Source organism: Rousettus aegyptiacus, unplaced genomic scaffold, assembly GCF_014176215.1.
Source record: "Rousettus aegyptiacus isolate mRouAeg1 unplaced genomic scaffold, mRouAeg1.p scaffold_m13_p_15, whole genome shotgun sequence".
NCBI lineage: Eukaryota > Metazoa > Chordata > Mammalia > Chiroptera > Pteropodidae > Rousettus > Rousettus aegyptiacus.
In genome coordinates this window covers 36602070-36620737 of record NW_023416290.1, presented here as the reverse complement: position 1 = coordinate 36620737, position 18668 = coordinate 36602070, and the positions used below count along the sequence as shown (strand labels likewise).

The window sequence follows — 18668 nt, the reverse complement described above, 5'->3', positions numbered from 1 at the left end:
GATCTCTGCTGCTCGAATCTCTTTGGGAATAAATGAAACATTCGCTATTTCAGTAACACTAAGTCTTTTTCATTAGCTTAATTATTTCTTTACTACTGCTTTTCAAATTCATTATATTCATTTCTGGTACCATGGTTACATCTGCTGTTGTTATAATAATAATAATAATTACAAACATTATCTGCACCATTTATTGAGCATTTTACTAAATACTAAGCCATTTATATACATCATCTCGTTGCACCCTAATCATTGCCCTATGAAATATATCTCAAAGCTCCATTTAATAAATAAACTAAAAATGAGCAGTTAATCTATCCAAAGTCACCTAGGTGGAGTTCGCTTGACTCTAAGCTGTGTTCTCGTCTACCACATTATACTCATGTACATCTGCCACATTTTGATGATATTGGAGCCTTAAAGTACTCTCAACTTACAAACGTCAAACTTATAAACAGCCCATATCTGGCCACTCCTAATGAGCCTCGCCCTATCTCACCGCTTCTGATGTCCCTATTGCCTATGTCTTCAAAATCAATTTAAAGACTCGGCTGGCACTGAGTATGTATTTCAGCGTTGAGAACAGAGTCGGTTCTAATAAAAAGAATGGCTTAGTTAACAGTGGCTACCTGCTTGCCAAAAATACTTTATTTTTACCTGTCTGAATTTTTTCACATTGATATGGCCTACAATTCAACCATGTAAGTTTTATTTCTATTTATGGGGCTTTTTTTTTTTTTTTTTAAAGAAACTATTTCTATGTTGTTATTCATATAATGTAAATTACTTATTGCTTTGATTGCTTTCCTTGTAGTATGTCTCTTTGAAACTGGTGACTAGGTCCCTAAAAGACAAAAAGTCTAGGGGAAAATGTGACATGTGCACAGGAGCAGGCTTGCACGTGAATGGACAAAAACTCTTCCTTTTGCTACACTGTCCTCTGATCCCACAGCAGTAACTCGATCTATTAGATTATGGGCTAAATGGATTAGTATGGACTTACGGACCATATTCGAAAAGTTCTGAACAATTTATGGGTTATATTACTTAATTCTAGAGAGATAATACAGATAATTATAATGAAAGTGCTGCAATAGGAGTAAGATATTTTTGTGATTATTCTGTGGGAACATTACTGCCATTTAAAAAAAGCACATTGTTTCTACAGAGAAATAAGTTTTGAGTTGCAAATAAATACTGTACTAATGAACTGTAGAACATTCTCTGTTGAAATGCTACAGACTACCCTTTAAAAAATATCTTCTGAGATCATTTAAAAATATTAAATATAGCTAATTTAAAAAATAAGATATATATTTAAATAAACATGAAATTCTCCAAATTAATTTTCAAAAGTACTATACACTTGTTTGATTTTTCAATTATTGCTAATTATGTTAATTAATCATTATATACTCAGGGTAGTTGGTCTATGCTGAATTATAATTTGTACTGTTAATTTTAATAGATAAGTCACATTTTTTTAGACCAATAAAGAGCAGAGAATGTTGATTTTATAGAAAAAATAAAAGTTGATCCTTAAATTTCTGCCTTGAGTAGAAAAGATGAATCACATTTAAAACAGGATGGACAGAATGCTATAGGCATGAAAGTGTACATTGGCTACATTGTTAAATTTTGTTTTGAAGGAAAACCCCCAAGAAATCATCTACTGGTTAAATAGAAATTGTGTCTGCACATGACTTTTGTTGCTCTTATTAAATACAGACTCTGTGCTTTCAAATTGCCTAATATACTTAAGATAGTCTTAGAAAAACAGTAACTAAATAGCCATTGCTCTACAGATGCTTTCGAAGTGAGTTACTAAAATCTTTTTTAAAAGTTAGTAAGAATTATTTACAACCATCAGTATAGAAGGCTTAAGAAATTCAGGGAGGCAATGTCATTTAAAATGTAGACTGTGTAGTTCAAAAAACAAAACCACTAACAATCAGATTCTATCAAAGTTTCCTAATAGCTTCACTAATAACTTCAGGAATATAGCTCAGAACTAAAGCATATGCTCCATATGTTTGAGGCATTGGATATAATCTCAGTTATCTCAATTTCGAAAAATAAATTAGCTACAAGTAATGCTTTCCATGACCTAGTGGCTATGTAAATTTGGGTATATTACTTAACTTTTTTATATCTTAGTTCCCTTATCTGTTAAATAATTTTTTTAAAGAATTAGTTCTAAAATATTAAATCATATAGCTAAATAGCAAACTTTCAATTGGCACTTATTATCAAAATAAGGAAGAAAGGAAAAGAATAAAAATATAAGTAAATATCCTTAATTAAAAAGAAAGGGATACTGTTGAAATTTTTAATAAAGGAATTATTAGTATGAAAATTAATAATAACTAAATCTGTAAAAGCCTTTGACTGATAAAGAATCTTCTGTAATTTTCTCTTCGATTTATGAGAGAGGAAGATCAAGCTAAGGGTGACAGGAAGATAGATGACCCAGCAAAGATAGTTCTACATCAGGAAATAATCTGTAGTGAAACAAAATAGAGTTGTGTTTTTGGACCCTTTAAAAAAGTTGCACCTTAATGACTTGATTACATTTTTGGTTAAGCCAAATGTATAACTCCAGCAATAGAAAACAGAATGATAAGTATTCGATATTCGAGTAATTTGTTAGAAACTATGAGAGGCATTGTAAGGTGTCAGATTATCTATTCTTAAGACAAAGTCTCCAGTTTTTAGTTACATCATTCATCACTGGTTTCTAGTTAAAAGCCTACCTTGTAACTTTTGTAAGCAGCTTACCCTTAGAGCAGTAGTTCTCAGATCACCTGGTAGGCTTGTTAAAACACAGGGACCCCACCTCCTCAGTTTTGCTTAAGTAGGTCTAGAGCGGGCAAGAGAAATGCATTCTAAAAGTCCTCAGGTGACATTGACGCTACTGGTTTGGGACCACACTTTGAACCCCACTGCCTGACAGAATACCTAGGAAATTATATTACTTAGCATAATTAATCCATTGCCAAGACTTAAATTTTTTCCTAGCATAAAATAATTGGTGTCAGACTTATAAAAGTTTGAAGCCTCAAGTATTTATTTATATGCAAATTGGAATGGAATCAAAGCTTGTTTTCTAAAAAATATTTTGAGCCATGCCTACAGTATTCTTTAGTCAATCCTCCTTTAAGAAATTTGTCATGTATCCATGTGAATCATTGGTATTGCTTCTAAGGAACTTGTTTTTACTATATGAACTATGTGAATCATACAACTGACACAGTTCCCTTTTAGGACGCTCATTGTCCAAGTATGTACCCCACATGTAGCAGGTATATAGATCTCACATTATGCATTTTGTTCAAAAACTTCACTTTGTTTTGCCTTGACGTCATTTTCCCTTGGTATTCATTTCTTCATTGACAATAGTATTGAGAGTATTCTACGTATTTTTAAAAATCATCTACATTCCTTTCTGAAGTACAGCGGGATACAAATAAAACAAATCTGTGTTACCTGAACACATGTTTACAGAAGTTTTAATATCTTGTTTTATTAGGACTTCATGCTTTGGTCTTTGAATTATATAAAATGAATAAATGAGAGATTAGAACATAATATATGCCACAAAAGGTCAGGTCTATCTATTCAACCCAAGGCAGAAATACCAACAAAAGTACCTGGGAAGGCACAGGTATCATTTCTGATATCAAGCTCAAAAGGTTAGGGATGTATCTGAAATATTATATAATTATAAAACTATTTTCTATAAAATTCACTCAACTGATTTGAAGTTATTTATATTTTCATTTTAGAGAAAAATTTCTAGAACTTTAGAACATGGTGACTAAAGGCAAGGCTATTTTTGTTCATCTTAAATTTATTCTTCTCTTGGCTTTAGCCTGTGCCATTTATAGTACACCAGAATTCTGTGATGAAAAATCCTGTATTCACCATATCAGTATTCATGTAATTTGGGGTAGAGACTGGTGGTTTGGAGGATGATGCTGATGTAAGAATCTCTGCCTCCTCTAGGTTCTATAGTGGTGGAACTAGCAACTGGTGTTACCATAATAAATGCATATCCAACATAGCCAGTTATGCTTTCCTTAAGTCTTGAGTGTACCGAAGAAAGAAGTACTATGAAGAGAAACTGAAGCTTTAAGTATTTAGTGGGTAAGAATAAGATAGACTTAAAAATCCATATTGCTTTTTTCTAATGCACAGATACACAGACCATAAATATTCCATGATTGCAATGATTAAATTACTAAGTAATAGAGCATATAATAACTAATTGTTAAGAGTAAGTTTTGCAATTTTTATTCTTTTATTAAATCTGAAATAGGTACATTAGAGCAAATTCTTTTTATGACTTTGGTGATGAATAATCTCATGAACCTAAAAATGTGTTGAAAATATAAAAGCAATAAAGAGCAAGAGCAATGAAATAACACTCTTTTTGTTCCTACCTTGGTAAATATGTCATACCTCACTAAAAACCATTTGAACTCCTTATAACACCTCATGAGTATGTATCTTGTTCCAATAACTCATTATTAAACCAAACTCAATTAAAATACTATAAAATCAAAAAATTCTACATGTAGGAAAACCATAAGAAGATAACAGAAGTTCTTTCTAAATATTTTTGAGGGTTTTAGGGCCTTTATAGGTTTTATTAAAAAAAATAACTCTAAGAGATTTGTTTTTCAGATCATTTATTTCCTATATTATATAATAATTTTTTTAAATAAGGCAAATTCTATATCTAAAAGTTGGTGTACAAATACATTATAAATTTTAGCATTTAATAATATCATGGGGCCATTGCATTATATGTTCATGTCTGACTAATCTGCATTCACCTGTTTAAGAGAATCTAATGGTTTCATATAATTGATTATTTTACAACTTTTAAAAAGGAAAATGTCTTGCCTTCGCATGGTAATCTTGTTCCAGTCTGGAATCTGATCCGGCTACCTGTTTGTATTTGTTAATTTTCATTTGGCGATTTCTCTCCTCTATATCCATAGCACCTATCGAGTAGAAAAAAACCCATAAAATTAATGTTCAGTTCTTATTTCTGACCCTTACTTACAGGATGTATAAAATAAATATTAGGCTGATATATTACCTATATCAAGGTAGTACATACAAATTAAGTGTATTATTTTTAGATTTATTTGAAGTATGCATTTTGGCAAATAAAAGCATGATTATTAAGTATGTAAAATAATTTTAATCTGGAAAAATGTAAATGAACAAAAGACAACAAATCTTCACTAGATAGAAAATGCTTTCTAGTACATGTAGGTCAAGGAGAATATATTTGACAGCACATAAATTTGACACGGTCTTATGATAGGAACTTTGGCTTTTAATTCATCAAGACTATTTATTTAGTAGAGAAAAGTTGTAAGTTTAATTAGTTTCAAATACAATTTTACAATTACATTTATCATAAACTTAGCCCACGTATTAAAACAAGTTGCCCCAGCATACATGTGGATGCAGTTATCAAGATCTTCTGAACTTTAACTTTCTAGAACTAGGATCAAGAAAGAGGGGCTTAGAATAATACTCCTCAGAAGATATAATGCCAGTAAAGGCATGAAGTATTACTAAAATCATTTTTTAAAAAAGAATGGAAGGAGGTGAGAAAGTGAGATGTAAATCTGTTATAAAAATGAGATTAGTGCTCTCTATAACAAGTGTTACCTCAAAACATATCGTTTATAGATATCAAGAGGGTCTTCAAAAACTTTAGTTAGAACAAGAACTAAATTCTGTTAGCAAATTTTAGCAAACATAAAAAATGCTCTATAAGTATATTTATGATTTTTATTAAAGAGATTTTATATAAAAATTCCACTTCTCATAAATATGCTTAATGTAAGAACAAAATCTCAACTGTATACTAAAAGTCTACAAACTGGGAAAAATAATCATGGCTTAGCCAGCTCGAGGGAGTATCTGTAATAAAATGCTGTCAGGTTAGTTCATCAGCTCTGAGCGTAGGCAGGAATGTAAACATGCATATACAAACCCCTTGCTTAAGATTACAACTTTAAAACTGAAAAAGATACCTAGATAAAACTGTGCCTATTCAAAAATAGGTATTTTAATACTTATCTTGAAAAAAATCTCATCTATATCCAATAATTCTTGATAGTAATGAATTTTAAGTAGAAATCAATTAATTACATTAGGTAAAAAGGGAAGAAAATGTTTCAAAGAGTATGAAAATCTTGAATAAAAGAATATATAAAGAGTTTACATTATATGACCTCTAAGTATCACAGAAAATTTATGTCAACTATTCAGTAAAGTGAGACAATTAGTTCCTTTTAAGAATCACATTTTAATGATTTGATTAACTGATTATATGTCAAATTATAAAATGGGGTATATACATATTATGTTAATATAAATTGGATGATACATAAAATTGAGTGCCTCCATGATATGAATGTGAAATATAGTTAAGTATCAAGTGTATCAGTCAATTAAAATAGTTTTGGAATTTTTTGTACCTCAAGAGATACTCCAGAAAAATATGCTTATTTTCTCCAAGGGCAAGGGAAGAAAAAGCCGTCCTAACATCAAACAATTATGTGTACTGAAAAAATATTAGCTAAATTGAGAGTGTGGGAAGTTTCTTTTAAAAAGTTTCATTTCGATATTATAGTAGAAAAATATTTTAAATATGAATAGCACCAATAGACAAAAAGTTTAAACACATTTTATACATATACATATAAATATATATACACATACATACAGATACATACGCATACATACATATTACACGTTTTCTAGTATTTAGACTATTTTCTGGACATTGACCTCTTATGAAACTACATTAAATTCTTTCTGATTACTAGGTAGTAATGGGATATATACTGGCAGGAGTTGGCGAACATTTTTTGTAAAGGGCCCAACAGTAACTATCCTAAGCTTTGCAGAGTATATGGTCTCTGATGAAACTACCATTGTAACATAAAGGCAGCTACAGACATGCATTCGCAGATGAGTGTGGCTGTACTCTAATAAATCCTTATTTATAAAACAAGCAGTAGGCCAGATTTGGTCTGTGGGCCATAGTTTGCCCACACCAGTGTTAAAGTGTATTGATTTAACATTGCTTTTTACAAAAAAGCCTTTATCTTTAGTAATGGTTTAAATATTTCATAGAATCAAGTTTACAGATTCTCTTTCAGAACATCATTTATGTTTAACAGATAACTGGGGCGGTGGGGGGAAGGGCGGCTAAGAAGGATATTAATCTGTATTTGCTATAAGCCGACAAAGATGTAACAGAGAGACAGAACAAGTTAAATATGTTATCTACTAAATTCCAATCTCAAATACGTCTCTCAGCTCCAGACTCAATCCTTATCTATAGATGGTCCCTAAATAGAAAATTTCTTTTTTAGAGTTTTAACCAATGAAATCTCAAGGGACCACCTTAGTGACTATACAGACAACAAATCTGGGTAAATATACTTAGAACTTTAAATTCTCCCATGAGGTTAATCTTTTGGACAAACAGTAACCAGACATGCCTCTCTCCAAATTATGTGCCTCACATAAAGTCTTCCATTACTTTTCCACATTGTTATCATATATATCGTATATGATATATCATATATATGTATATATGTGTTTACATATATCATATATCTACACAAACAAAACACTTCACAAAGAATGATATCCTTAGAGAAGAAAATATCCTATTGATAAAGAGATTCATCATAAAGGATTCTCCACCAACAACTTGATTTTTCTCTGCTGGTTCTTTTCGCTAATGAAAATAATCCAAGAATAATATTTTCGATAACATTATTTTGATTTCCATCAAACCCAGTCTTTTTTTCTTTCCCCAAGGAATAAAAAATAATTTAGAGGAATCACTGCAAGTAGAAAAGCTGTTCATTTATCTGGTTGAGGAATGGATTATGTAATTTCTAAACTTTCAATTCTGATGTCCAATGCTCTACACTTCTATAAAAAGAAAATAAATGAATGTGTTAAAGAGACAGGTTTTTCTTCAACCTTTTCTCTTTCAGATTTACATTTAAAATTTGCATATAAAAGGTCCTGAAAATTCTGCAGTAAAGAATAATCATTTGATCACAGAAATCTCACTTCTCATCTATTAGCTGTTAACATCTTGCTGTAATAATTTCAAAAATACATTGTAGAAAATAATAGCTTATAGGTTTGAGGGTAAATTTGTTTAAGAATTTCTAAAATTCATATTCTTATATGTGATGACGCTTATGCTTATTACAAAAGACATCTTAATGATGTGATTTTGTAATTTAAGCATGCTAAAAATAAGTAATTATATGTTCAAAATTAAATAAAATATCACAGCATTTTCAAATTATAATAAAAACTGATTAAGAGTTTAATGGGATGATCAACCTTCTTGGGTAAATACATTTACAACAAACGTTTGCATATGTTTGTGTCTATTTCTTGAGGAGATAACCGGTTTAAGTGTATTAAACTGTGATATTCAAATTGCCTCATTAGTTTTCCTAATAATGCATTTAAATTATACAAGGCTCTGCTTTTTCCACTCTAAAATATTTAAAGCTGAGAACAAAAAGCAATGTCAAATATAGATGTGCTGGAATTTATAAATATCTCAAAATATTTGTTTTCCTCAAATTGGAAACTCCTGTTTCATTCTCGTCACTTTAAATATCCAGTATTTTCTTGCTCCTGATTTAATGTGTTTCCTAAAATTATGTCACATGTTCTGTAAGCTATTTTTTATATAAACAATTTAAGAGTTTCACTTGTTCTTATCAATACATTTAAATCAATCAATGTTTATTTTGAATTTAAAAACAACTACTTAATGTATCCAGAAAGTTAATGTCATATTTATAATGTTTTTAAGACAATTAGGTTTAATGAAAAGTTAAGTTACAAGTCGATTTTGTATCCAGAGATGCGGCTGAAAATGGCCAGATTAAAGGGCAGCAAGCCAGTAGTTGTTTAGGTTTCACTATTTACATGTGCACTGCAAAGGTCATCAGGAGACCTTCAGTGATTTCTGTAGTACATTTGGAAAAGTATTAGTTTTGTTTGCTTTTACACACACACACACACACACACACACACACACACACACACACACACACCTCTTGGGGTCTCAAAGTAGCTTCATACCCAAAACTTCTTTGAAGTAGGGACCCAGATTTGGCAGTCATGCAATTCAAAACAAAGCAGAACAGTAGTGACTGGAATATGCCACGACTGGCGATTTAGGGATCTACCTTGTGATCTTAAGTGAAATGATCAAATCTGGGGATCTTAAAAAAATCTCTTAAGCCCAATATCAAAGCTCAAAGAAAGAACCCCAAAATTCAGAAAATATGAGAGAATCTGTAAGTAAAGACATGGAAGTCTAAGATTATTGACCTTATTTAACCGCATTGGTTAGTACCTAATTTTTGTGGCTAATTTAATGATTTTTAAATATTCTTCCTCCTCCCCATCCCATTCCTTTCTTCTATCTTTCTATATATTTTTGGCTTCAGGTTAAAAAAAGTATTTCTTTAAGAGAGATAAAAAGATTTAACAAAGTGGCTGTTTCATGAGAGTTTCTGATGAAAATCATACCTGTAATTCCTTTTTCTTTGGTTATTTTATGTATTCACAAAACTGAGATGTGCCTTTAAATAATCTAAAGTTAGAAAACAAATTTCTATTGCTCATTTTTTAAAGCAAAATAATATATCAAAAAATTGTGGAATAATCCTTAAACATTTGCCTTTTATAATTGGATTTATTCTGAATTTTATCCTTGTAAAAAGTACATGTTAAATTTGTTTTCCAGTTAAAGAGTTAAACATATATGCAATATCAAGTTCTAATTAATAGTGATGATTTCCAACAAAAAGTGTTTTCTGTTGAACCCACCAAATAATTGATAACAATATAAAGTATAGCTTTAACAAATCAAATTCATTTTCAGAAAATACATGTAAATATAATAAATGTAATCTAAACATAAAATGTTATCTGAAACATTTTTCTGGTTGAAGTTAAAGCAGTATATTACTTATATAGTGGAAACACATTTTTTAAGTTAACTATTTTTTGCCAAACCCTAAAGAGAAAAAATTACATTTGATACCATCCTAGTGAATCTTAGTTTACAAACTTTTCTTCTAAGAAAATACAAACAATGTGGAAGAGACACAAAGCAAAACAAAAAAAGGTTCCAGACAATAATGATGAGAGGGACAGAAATAACATATTCCAAATAAAAAAGTTGAAAGGGCCAAATTCATGTAATCACCTTTAAGGTAGCTACCAAACTAAATGCAATAAAGAAAAAGGTGTAATCAATGTGTGAAGCTCTTTGCTCATTTTGAGATGACTTAACAGGAGAAAGTATGGCTATTTGTGTTTATTTTCGAGACTCAGTAGGAGAGACTATAATTACTTATTGATGTCATTCAATAGTAACCGGAATATGAATAGAAATTGCTACAATGACTCATGAGATAAATATGAACTTGTAATATTTTGTCATAATTTTATTTTCAAAGGCATTGCAATTCAAAATTAAATATTATTCTTGATTATACTGAATATTTTAACCATTCTTTCAATATCTAATAACTGTTAAAAACATTTACTTTCAGATTATATATGAAAACAGTCATGTACTAGCTGTTGACAAGAAATTGGTGGTCGTTGATATAAACATTTTTCAAAGTGCCTGATGTACAATGATAAAAAGTAAATTGTTTAAAAATACAAGATATTTAGTACTGTGTGCCAAAAGGCTTTACAATGGTCATATTTTTGAACCCGAAATTTGACTCCCCAGGATCTTCTCAATGTGCAAAGATACATACAGACAAGTATATTCATTGCATCACTGTATTATAATCATGAAGGCCTTGGAAAAGAAACTCTGTCCAACAGAGGGGATTGTTTAACTGCATTTATGGTATATCTACAGAATACTATGTATCCATGAAAAATGATGAGTATGGTGTGCATGTGCATTCACGTATATAAATTACATAAAGATACTGTAATTAGTCATTGTAAAACATTAAATGGTAGATATAGTACAATAGTTTATAAATCATAATTTTAAAAAATCATATTCATAAAATATATGCACATAACCTACACAAAAGACAAAGATGGAATGAAAAACATTTAAGATTTATACATCAGAGGGTTAGCATTTATCATTGGTTATTGGAATTAAGTATAGTGCTATTGTTTTTTACTTGAGTTAAGATAGAGTTTATAAAATGTCTTCAATGACTATACATTATTCAGAAGAAAAGTTATTTAAGAAAAACACAAAATATGATATTTATATATATATGGCAAATTATCCAGTTTAAAATCCTTCTATTTTTGTTATGATTTGATTGAAATGTTTTGGAAATAAATGCTAAATAATTTTAAAAATAAAATCATTTATTAATTTATCTTAGGGACATACATTTATTTGTAAATAAAAGTATTTTGATGTATTAATTGAAAATGGTATTTAATAAAAAATACTTCCAAATGGAAAAAAAGTACAGTTCTTTCCTATTTTTATGAATATTAATACAAAAAGTGATCTGATATTTTCCATATTAGTTTTTTCAGATGTGGAAGTTAAAAAACTATGCAACAACATTTTTTAAAGTTACTTTAAAATGATTTCTTAACAATAACTTGCCTATAATTAATTTTTTATATTTTATATTAAATTATATATTAGAAGTTCATAAAAAGTTCAGTTAGCTAAATTTTTTCTAAAAATAGATGTAGTATAGAGAATAGCAGATATTGAAAAAAGTTAAATTGAGAAAAAGTATGTAAATAAGTATTGTGAAAAATATTAAAATCATGTAGTGAATTATCTGTATATTAGTACTGGGGCAAACAGAAGCATTTTCTTTTAAAGTTTAAACAAACTTAACTGTGCAAATAAGTTACACAAGTTTTGAGGAATATCTACTTTCGAGTTAATTTCGAGGATTTTTCTACTGTTGTCAGTAGTTACTGACACATTTAGAATGAAAGAAAATATAATTTGGTTTTGTTTATTTATTAAATAATCTTTCTTTGGTCCCAGGAACGTACGAAAACTAAACTTCATATGTGAAACCTAAGTGAAACATGAAATTTAATGAAACACAAAAGCTCTAGAAATGTACAAAAGTGTTATAGTACCTTGAGGCTCACAATTATGAGCTAAAGTCTTTTGAATTACATTCTAAACCTTAAAGGTCACCTGTTACTTTTTGTACTTGTTTCCTGTTTCTCTATAAATTCCCTGTCGTATTCTTTAAATAATACTTTTAAGGAGATGCTGTAGACGAATTTCATGGACAACTTTCACTACGGTCAAAAGAAACTGATATTTGAAGTACTTTAGAACATAAGTTATTAGGAGTGTCCCAGTGATCTAAGGAAATAGAGTATGACTGGTTTCCATGTCTAAATTCAGTGTACATACTTACTGAAATTTTGCCATCCAGAGGACTTGGATTTATCACAATTTTAGGTTTCAACATTTAAAATCAGGATGTACTTCGTCTTTTGGGGGAGATCTACATTTTGTGCAAGGAGAATGCAGTGAAGGAACCATCACAGAGTTGATCGGGCTTTGGAATTGCCCAAACTTAGTGTAATGGGTATATTTATGATAGATAGGATTGAAGAAAATCTTAAAAACAGCACTGGTTTAAAAGATAAAAAGAGACAAGACTTGGGTTTGAGTCTTGATTCACAAGCCCTGGAACTGTAAGCACTTCATTTTACCTTTCTGGACATAAAATTCGTCGTCTGTAAAGTGAATAGTTTTGGACCAGATACTCATTATGATACATTGTGCTATAAAGTCTCTGGTAGATTAATTTTGAAGGCAAATGATGGTCAAGTGTTTGTTCTTTTATATTGTCATACCTATTTCATTAATGCAGATAATGTAAAGTGTTCTAGAAATCCTTACTGTTTGCTGTGGTACTGCATTCATTAAAATTTTCTTTACGAAATGTGTGTGTGTGTGTGTGTGTGTGTGTGTGTGTGTGTGTGTGTGTGTGTGTGTGTGTACAGAGGCAGGGAGTGGAATAAGATGAAGGAAGAAGGGAAGGAAGGAGAATGACGGGGGTGGGGGAGGGTTGGAGGGAGGGAGAGAGGGACAGACAGAGGAACAGGGAGAGAAAACATGTACACCTGATAAAGACAGAGGGATAGACACAGACTGTATTGAAAAGTTCACTAAACCCGGAAACTTGCCCAGGGAAAAAGGATCGTTTAGACTAGCTGAAGTGTAATTGTTTCCCCTATATACATCCCCCCCGCATCCCCAAATTCACACAGTGTACAGTGACAGGCTCAGGAGAAAACATTAGAAACTTTCTAATAACTCATATGTTTTTAACTTGTTAGAATTCCTGTGTCTTTGAAAAAAAAGATGTATGTTAGAGGATAAACTAAATTTTAAAATGAAAGTCCCTCACAGAAGGAATACAATATTATTATTAAAATTGCTTCCAAGAGAAAGTACAAACACCATTTATAAAAGATACAAATATGAGATTCATTGGGTTGATGAACTATTTTCCATATGTGTTAAGCATTTTGGAATGTTTTATCTTTTTCCTGATGGCTAAAATCTACATTAAGACTAAGATAATCCACAGAGTAGCACATATCATTACCCTGTGTATATGTCTTGTTCCCATCTTGTTATGTTTCGATATAACATAATTATCAAAGACCACTATATCCCACATCTGGAGCCTAATTAATGTAGCCATGGGATATATTTCAACGACATCAACTATTACACACATCACAAGATGGCATGGAAGATTTGAAAGGATCATAATAAAGAAATTTAAATGCATCTTTAGATTCATGTTCATTTAGAGATAGAAATTTAAATATACTTAGGAATGTTGATAACCACAAAAATTAAAAAAAAATCCATCATATCAAAACTGAGATAAAACCTATGCTGGAAAAGAGACTCATAAAATTTTTCTTATGTACATTAGTAAGTTACATAGAGAATACTCCTTGTGCTACCTAAGTTTGCCTTATGTAGCAACAGTGTGATTAAAAGGAAAGTACATTTTAATTTTTATTATATAATTTTATACATGTTAGCTAAATATATATTTTACACGATACTAAAATTTCCCATTAAATTAGGATCACCATTAAGTTGGAGGTAATTATTTACAATCAGAAAAGAAAATAGTTAGATGCTTGAATATCGAGCTGTACTTCTCTAAAGATGCTCAGGATGATGATTATTGGCCAAGGGTGCAAGGTCTCCAGAGTAACTAATGTGTATAACACTTCCTCAGAATTCAAAAAATTAATCATGAAACATTTATATTTAATGCTGAGAAGAGGAATAAAGATTAGATAGGATAACTCTCAGAAAGGAGGATGAGGATTAGATGAAGAGACATTAGGAAAGACTAGCCTAAGCTGGAGACTGGACTGAACTTCTTTAAACCTTCCACATACCCACGTGGCAATACTAGTTACACAGAGGATCTTAAATAAAACTGCAAACTAGATCGAGTTGCTCTCCACTGACATTAAATCTCCCTTTCTGAACTCTCAGTCTCCTGCTTTCCTCTTCCCAGATCTCCAGGATTGTCCTTTTGTTATTTTTTCCTAACCAGCTCCTACCTTTCCTGTAAAGACTTGCGTTTCTGTCTTCTAGCCATGCCCAGATAGATAACCCACCAGCACCTAAATTCAGCTTGTCACAAGTTAGGATGTCTTCTCATATATGTTCTTCATCCTTTAGTTATTAACAACAAATATTCAGAATATCCAGAATCTATTTCCTTGTTAACTGTCTTAACTATTCTTGGAACTGTCAATTCTAAATCTTTTTCTTGATATTTTTTTTGGTTATTTGACCCGTGCTTTAGACTCAAAACTTTAGTCCTTTGTTTTCTAGCTCATCCACTGCAGTCTTCCCTCTGTGTTCTGAAGCCGTAGGCCAACTCCACCTATCACCATGCCCCTCTGGAAACTTATTTTAGGAGGGGGCTTGGCTCTTAATTGCTTGGGCGGTGTTAGATTAAGTAAAATTTTCTATTAGTATATGTTTAGTACTATTTGGGTAATATGTAAAAACAATTAATTTTAATTTTGTATATTTTCAATAATTCTTAAAGTTAGACTCATTGAGGTATAATTTAAATAAATTATAATTCACACTATTTAGGTGTAAAGTTCTACAACATTTGACAAAAGTATATAGTCATGTAACCTCGCCACAATCAAGATACTGAGTTTTTCTGTCACCCTGTAAATTCCCCAGGTGCTGCTTTGTCAGCTTTCTCCCTGCCAGCCCAGGTAATCGCCGACCAGATTTCTGTCTAGCTTTTTATTTTCCTTCAATAATGTTCTTAGACTAAAATTTTATTTGATTGAGGCATAGAAAATGAAATGTAACAAAGCTTTAAAAAGTACACAGTTAAAATGCTATGTTCTAGAACTTAATACTAAAGTTCCTGCACAATTAAGTTCTTAATAATAATACTTTGTACATGCCAGGAATTGTGCTAAGAGCTTTACATGCATTACATCACTTAATCAGTATAACTGTAGGCAATAGGACTTATTATATTCTCAATATTATTTATCAGAAAATTTGTCCAGTGTCATATAACTAGTAGGTGGCTGAGATTGGTCTGTCCTCCAAAATTTATAATTTGAGGTATTTATTCATAAAGTGACCTCTTCTCCCTTCCCTCCATTTCCTCCCTTCCCACCTGCCCGCACCCTGCCCCCGCCACACGCAATTCTTTTAATTCTTTTCTTTTTCCAGTGCCCTCCCTTTAACGGTCCCCCCTTTGTCTTTTCTAGTTGCATCTCCTCTTTGGCCAATTTTATTTATTTATTTTTTTGGCAATGCTTCTATTTATTTCTCTATGAGGCCAACCTAAAACTATGTCATTTTTATTCTTTAATCTTCTTTTTAGATATTTAATCTTTTTTTTTGGAGATTCCTTCTGATTCACATTCCTGTATTCTGAACTGACGTATCAACCTCCTTCACATTCTGCAGAAGCTTATATTCAATAAATGTATTCTCCCCATTAGTTATGCCATATAATCAATTAATCCAATTACTTTTACTTATTATGCTTTGCTTTCCAATAAACTTTGCCCTTCCCACTGTTAGTTCCTTCCTCATCCTTACCCTCGCATTCCATACCCCACACTGTCAAGCCTTCAAACAAGCTGATAAAAAGAAACTATCGGTTGTCAAGTAACATCCTTCTCCATCGTTAAATTATAACCTAATTTGAATTCCTTAGAAATTATCTCCAATGTAGCATTATTTATGCCAACTTACCCTTTCTCATATGAAACTCATATATCTTTCATTCTAATCTGTTTTTCTTAGTGTTTTCTTTATAGATATAAAAGCTTTAAATGAGAAAAAAAGGAAGTGATATGAAAACTATTTTTTACCATGTTCTAATGAATACTTAGTAAGTACTATGTACATGTTACTACTCACTAAAATAACTTGATTATTAACTTGACTTCTGATATATGTACCCTTTCCTTTCAAATCAAATGATTTAAAAAATACATTTTTATAATAACTGTTATCCAGAGCTACACTTTATTCATTTCTCTCTGCAAACTTCAAACTTTAAAACTTTCTCATCTGTCACCAATATGTAAACACCTTTTCAGAGAAAATTTTATAACAAAAATTCTCCTCTTCTGAACTTTAATGTCCCTGTTCTTAATTACACATGACTTCTTTGCATAGATGTTTTCTTCTTATTCTTCTAGTTTAGTATGAATATCAGCTCATCAGACAAAATTTCCTAGGTTATTCTATTTAACATAACTCCTTCCCCATCCCAGTCACACTATGTTATATAAGGATTTTTGATAATCTTTATAACTATCTAAATTTATCTTGTTTAGTGACTATTCTCTTTCCCAAGAATGTAATTTTTATGATGAGAAAGACCTATCTGTCTTTCTCACCGGTATGTCCCCAGTACCTAGAATAAAGCCTGGCATATTAAAAATATTTAGTAGATATTTGTCTAACAAATGAATTTTAGGCAATAAAATACCTTTATGTCACTGGAATAAGAATTTCGGGAATAACCTCCCCTTTATACAAGCCAATCATGTTATACAATAGTTTATTATGCCATAATAATATCTAGAGAATAATCTGAGTCTAGCATAGATTATTTGGGTATTTTACTAGAACATTTTAATAGTGTCTACTTTGGATTTTTATTCTTATCTTAATAAAGACTCATTTTCATTATTAACACATTAGAGCTAGAATTTACTATAATTCTGAGCACAATATATATATTTTGGTGTTAGAAAGATCTTGAAGGAATTTGAATAGTTTGAATAATTTATGATATATATTAAAACTATCCTTTTGGCCACCTGCCAGACACTAATGAAAAATTTCTCTAAATCTTTAAAACAACTCTTCGGTCCTATGTGAAAGAAGACATAGCTGTTTCTGATTTTCATTTTTCTTTTTTGGCATTTATTTTCTTACTCATGAAATAAAATTTTAAAAAAATTTTAGCTAGTCATTTGTTTTTATTCTGTCGATTGAAAGAGCACTCTCTCTCTCTCTCTCTCTCTCTCACACACACACACACATACACACACACACACACACACACACACACACACACACACACTCTACTCTGTTTTACCAATGAGTAAACTGGAACTTGGAAAGATTAAGATACCTAAAATCACACTGGCCTTCGAATCTCATACTTTACTGCTATTCCAACATGCTTATAGGGCAAGAGAGAATAAAACATTACTTGTATTACTGTTCTTCAAAGGAAGCATGATTATTATTTTTTTTTTTAAGTATCTAGAATTAAGTAGTTTATCTTGTTTCTGGCGCTACCAATGAATAACTAAACTGTCAATAAGTATAGTCTAAAGCTCAGCTCTACCTTTAAAATTTTTCTCTCTATTTTTAAACAATCCTAGGGATGGGTATGTTACCTAAATTCTGTAATAGTTCATTGTTTAGATTATTGATATATTAAATTTAAATTTAAAACCCTATTGTAAAATCCATGATTTTGCTAAAACAGGCATAAATCATAAGAGCTAAAAAAGTGTATCTGTCTGATAAAATAACTTTTTTGTATAATTCGTTTTAGTAGTAATAATAAGAACTACTAGTTTTTTATTTTCTAGTATAGACAAAACTCTATTACAACTTCTTTACAGATATTATTACTTTCAAATTTTTTCAAAACAAAAATATAGAAATAATTATTTCTAATTTCTATGTCAAAATTAGTCAGTTAAACTGCTGCATAAGTATCATATGCTGTTTAGCCTCCTCCCTTCTTTAACATTCATGGCAGCATCTTTTTCACTGCTACAAACAATGCTTTAGTGAAACTCTTGTACATACATTTGTATCTGAATCTCTATTTTCTCCCTGTCAAAACTGTGAATGTTTTTAAGGCTCTTGATTAATGCTGAAAAATTGCTTTTTAGAAAAATTATACTAAATTGTGCTGCCACTTTTTTTTTTTTACCACACTCTCACCAGCATTACAATGTTTTTTAAATAGATAAAACACAGTACCACATTTTAGGAAAAGTCACTTATTTGGTTATGAGTGAAATAAATA

General features: G+C 30.7%; 1 protein-coding gene across 50 annotated transcripts in view; it reads right to left on the bottom strand.

The window, feature by feature from the left end:
* Positions 1 to 18668, bottom strand: part of RIMS2 (regulating synaptic membrane exocytosis 2) — a 526738-nt gene that overhangs the window by 143558 nt on the left and 364512 nt on the right. For 47 of the 50 annotated variants that reach the window (XM_036232966.1, XM_036232917.1, XM_036232918.1 and 44 more), the window contains one exon: positions 4909 to 5009. The exons of the other annotated variants lie outside the window; for them this stretch is intronic. In XM_036232966.1, the coding sequence (XP_036088859.1) occupies positions 4909 to 5009 (101 nt within the window). The remainder of the gene's footprint in view (positions 1 to 4908; positions 5010 to 18668) is intronic. 50 annotated transcript variants of the gene reach the window in all.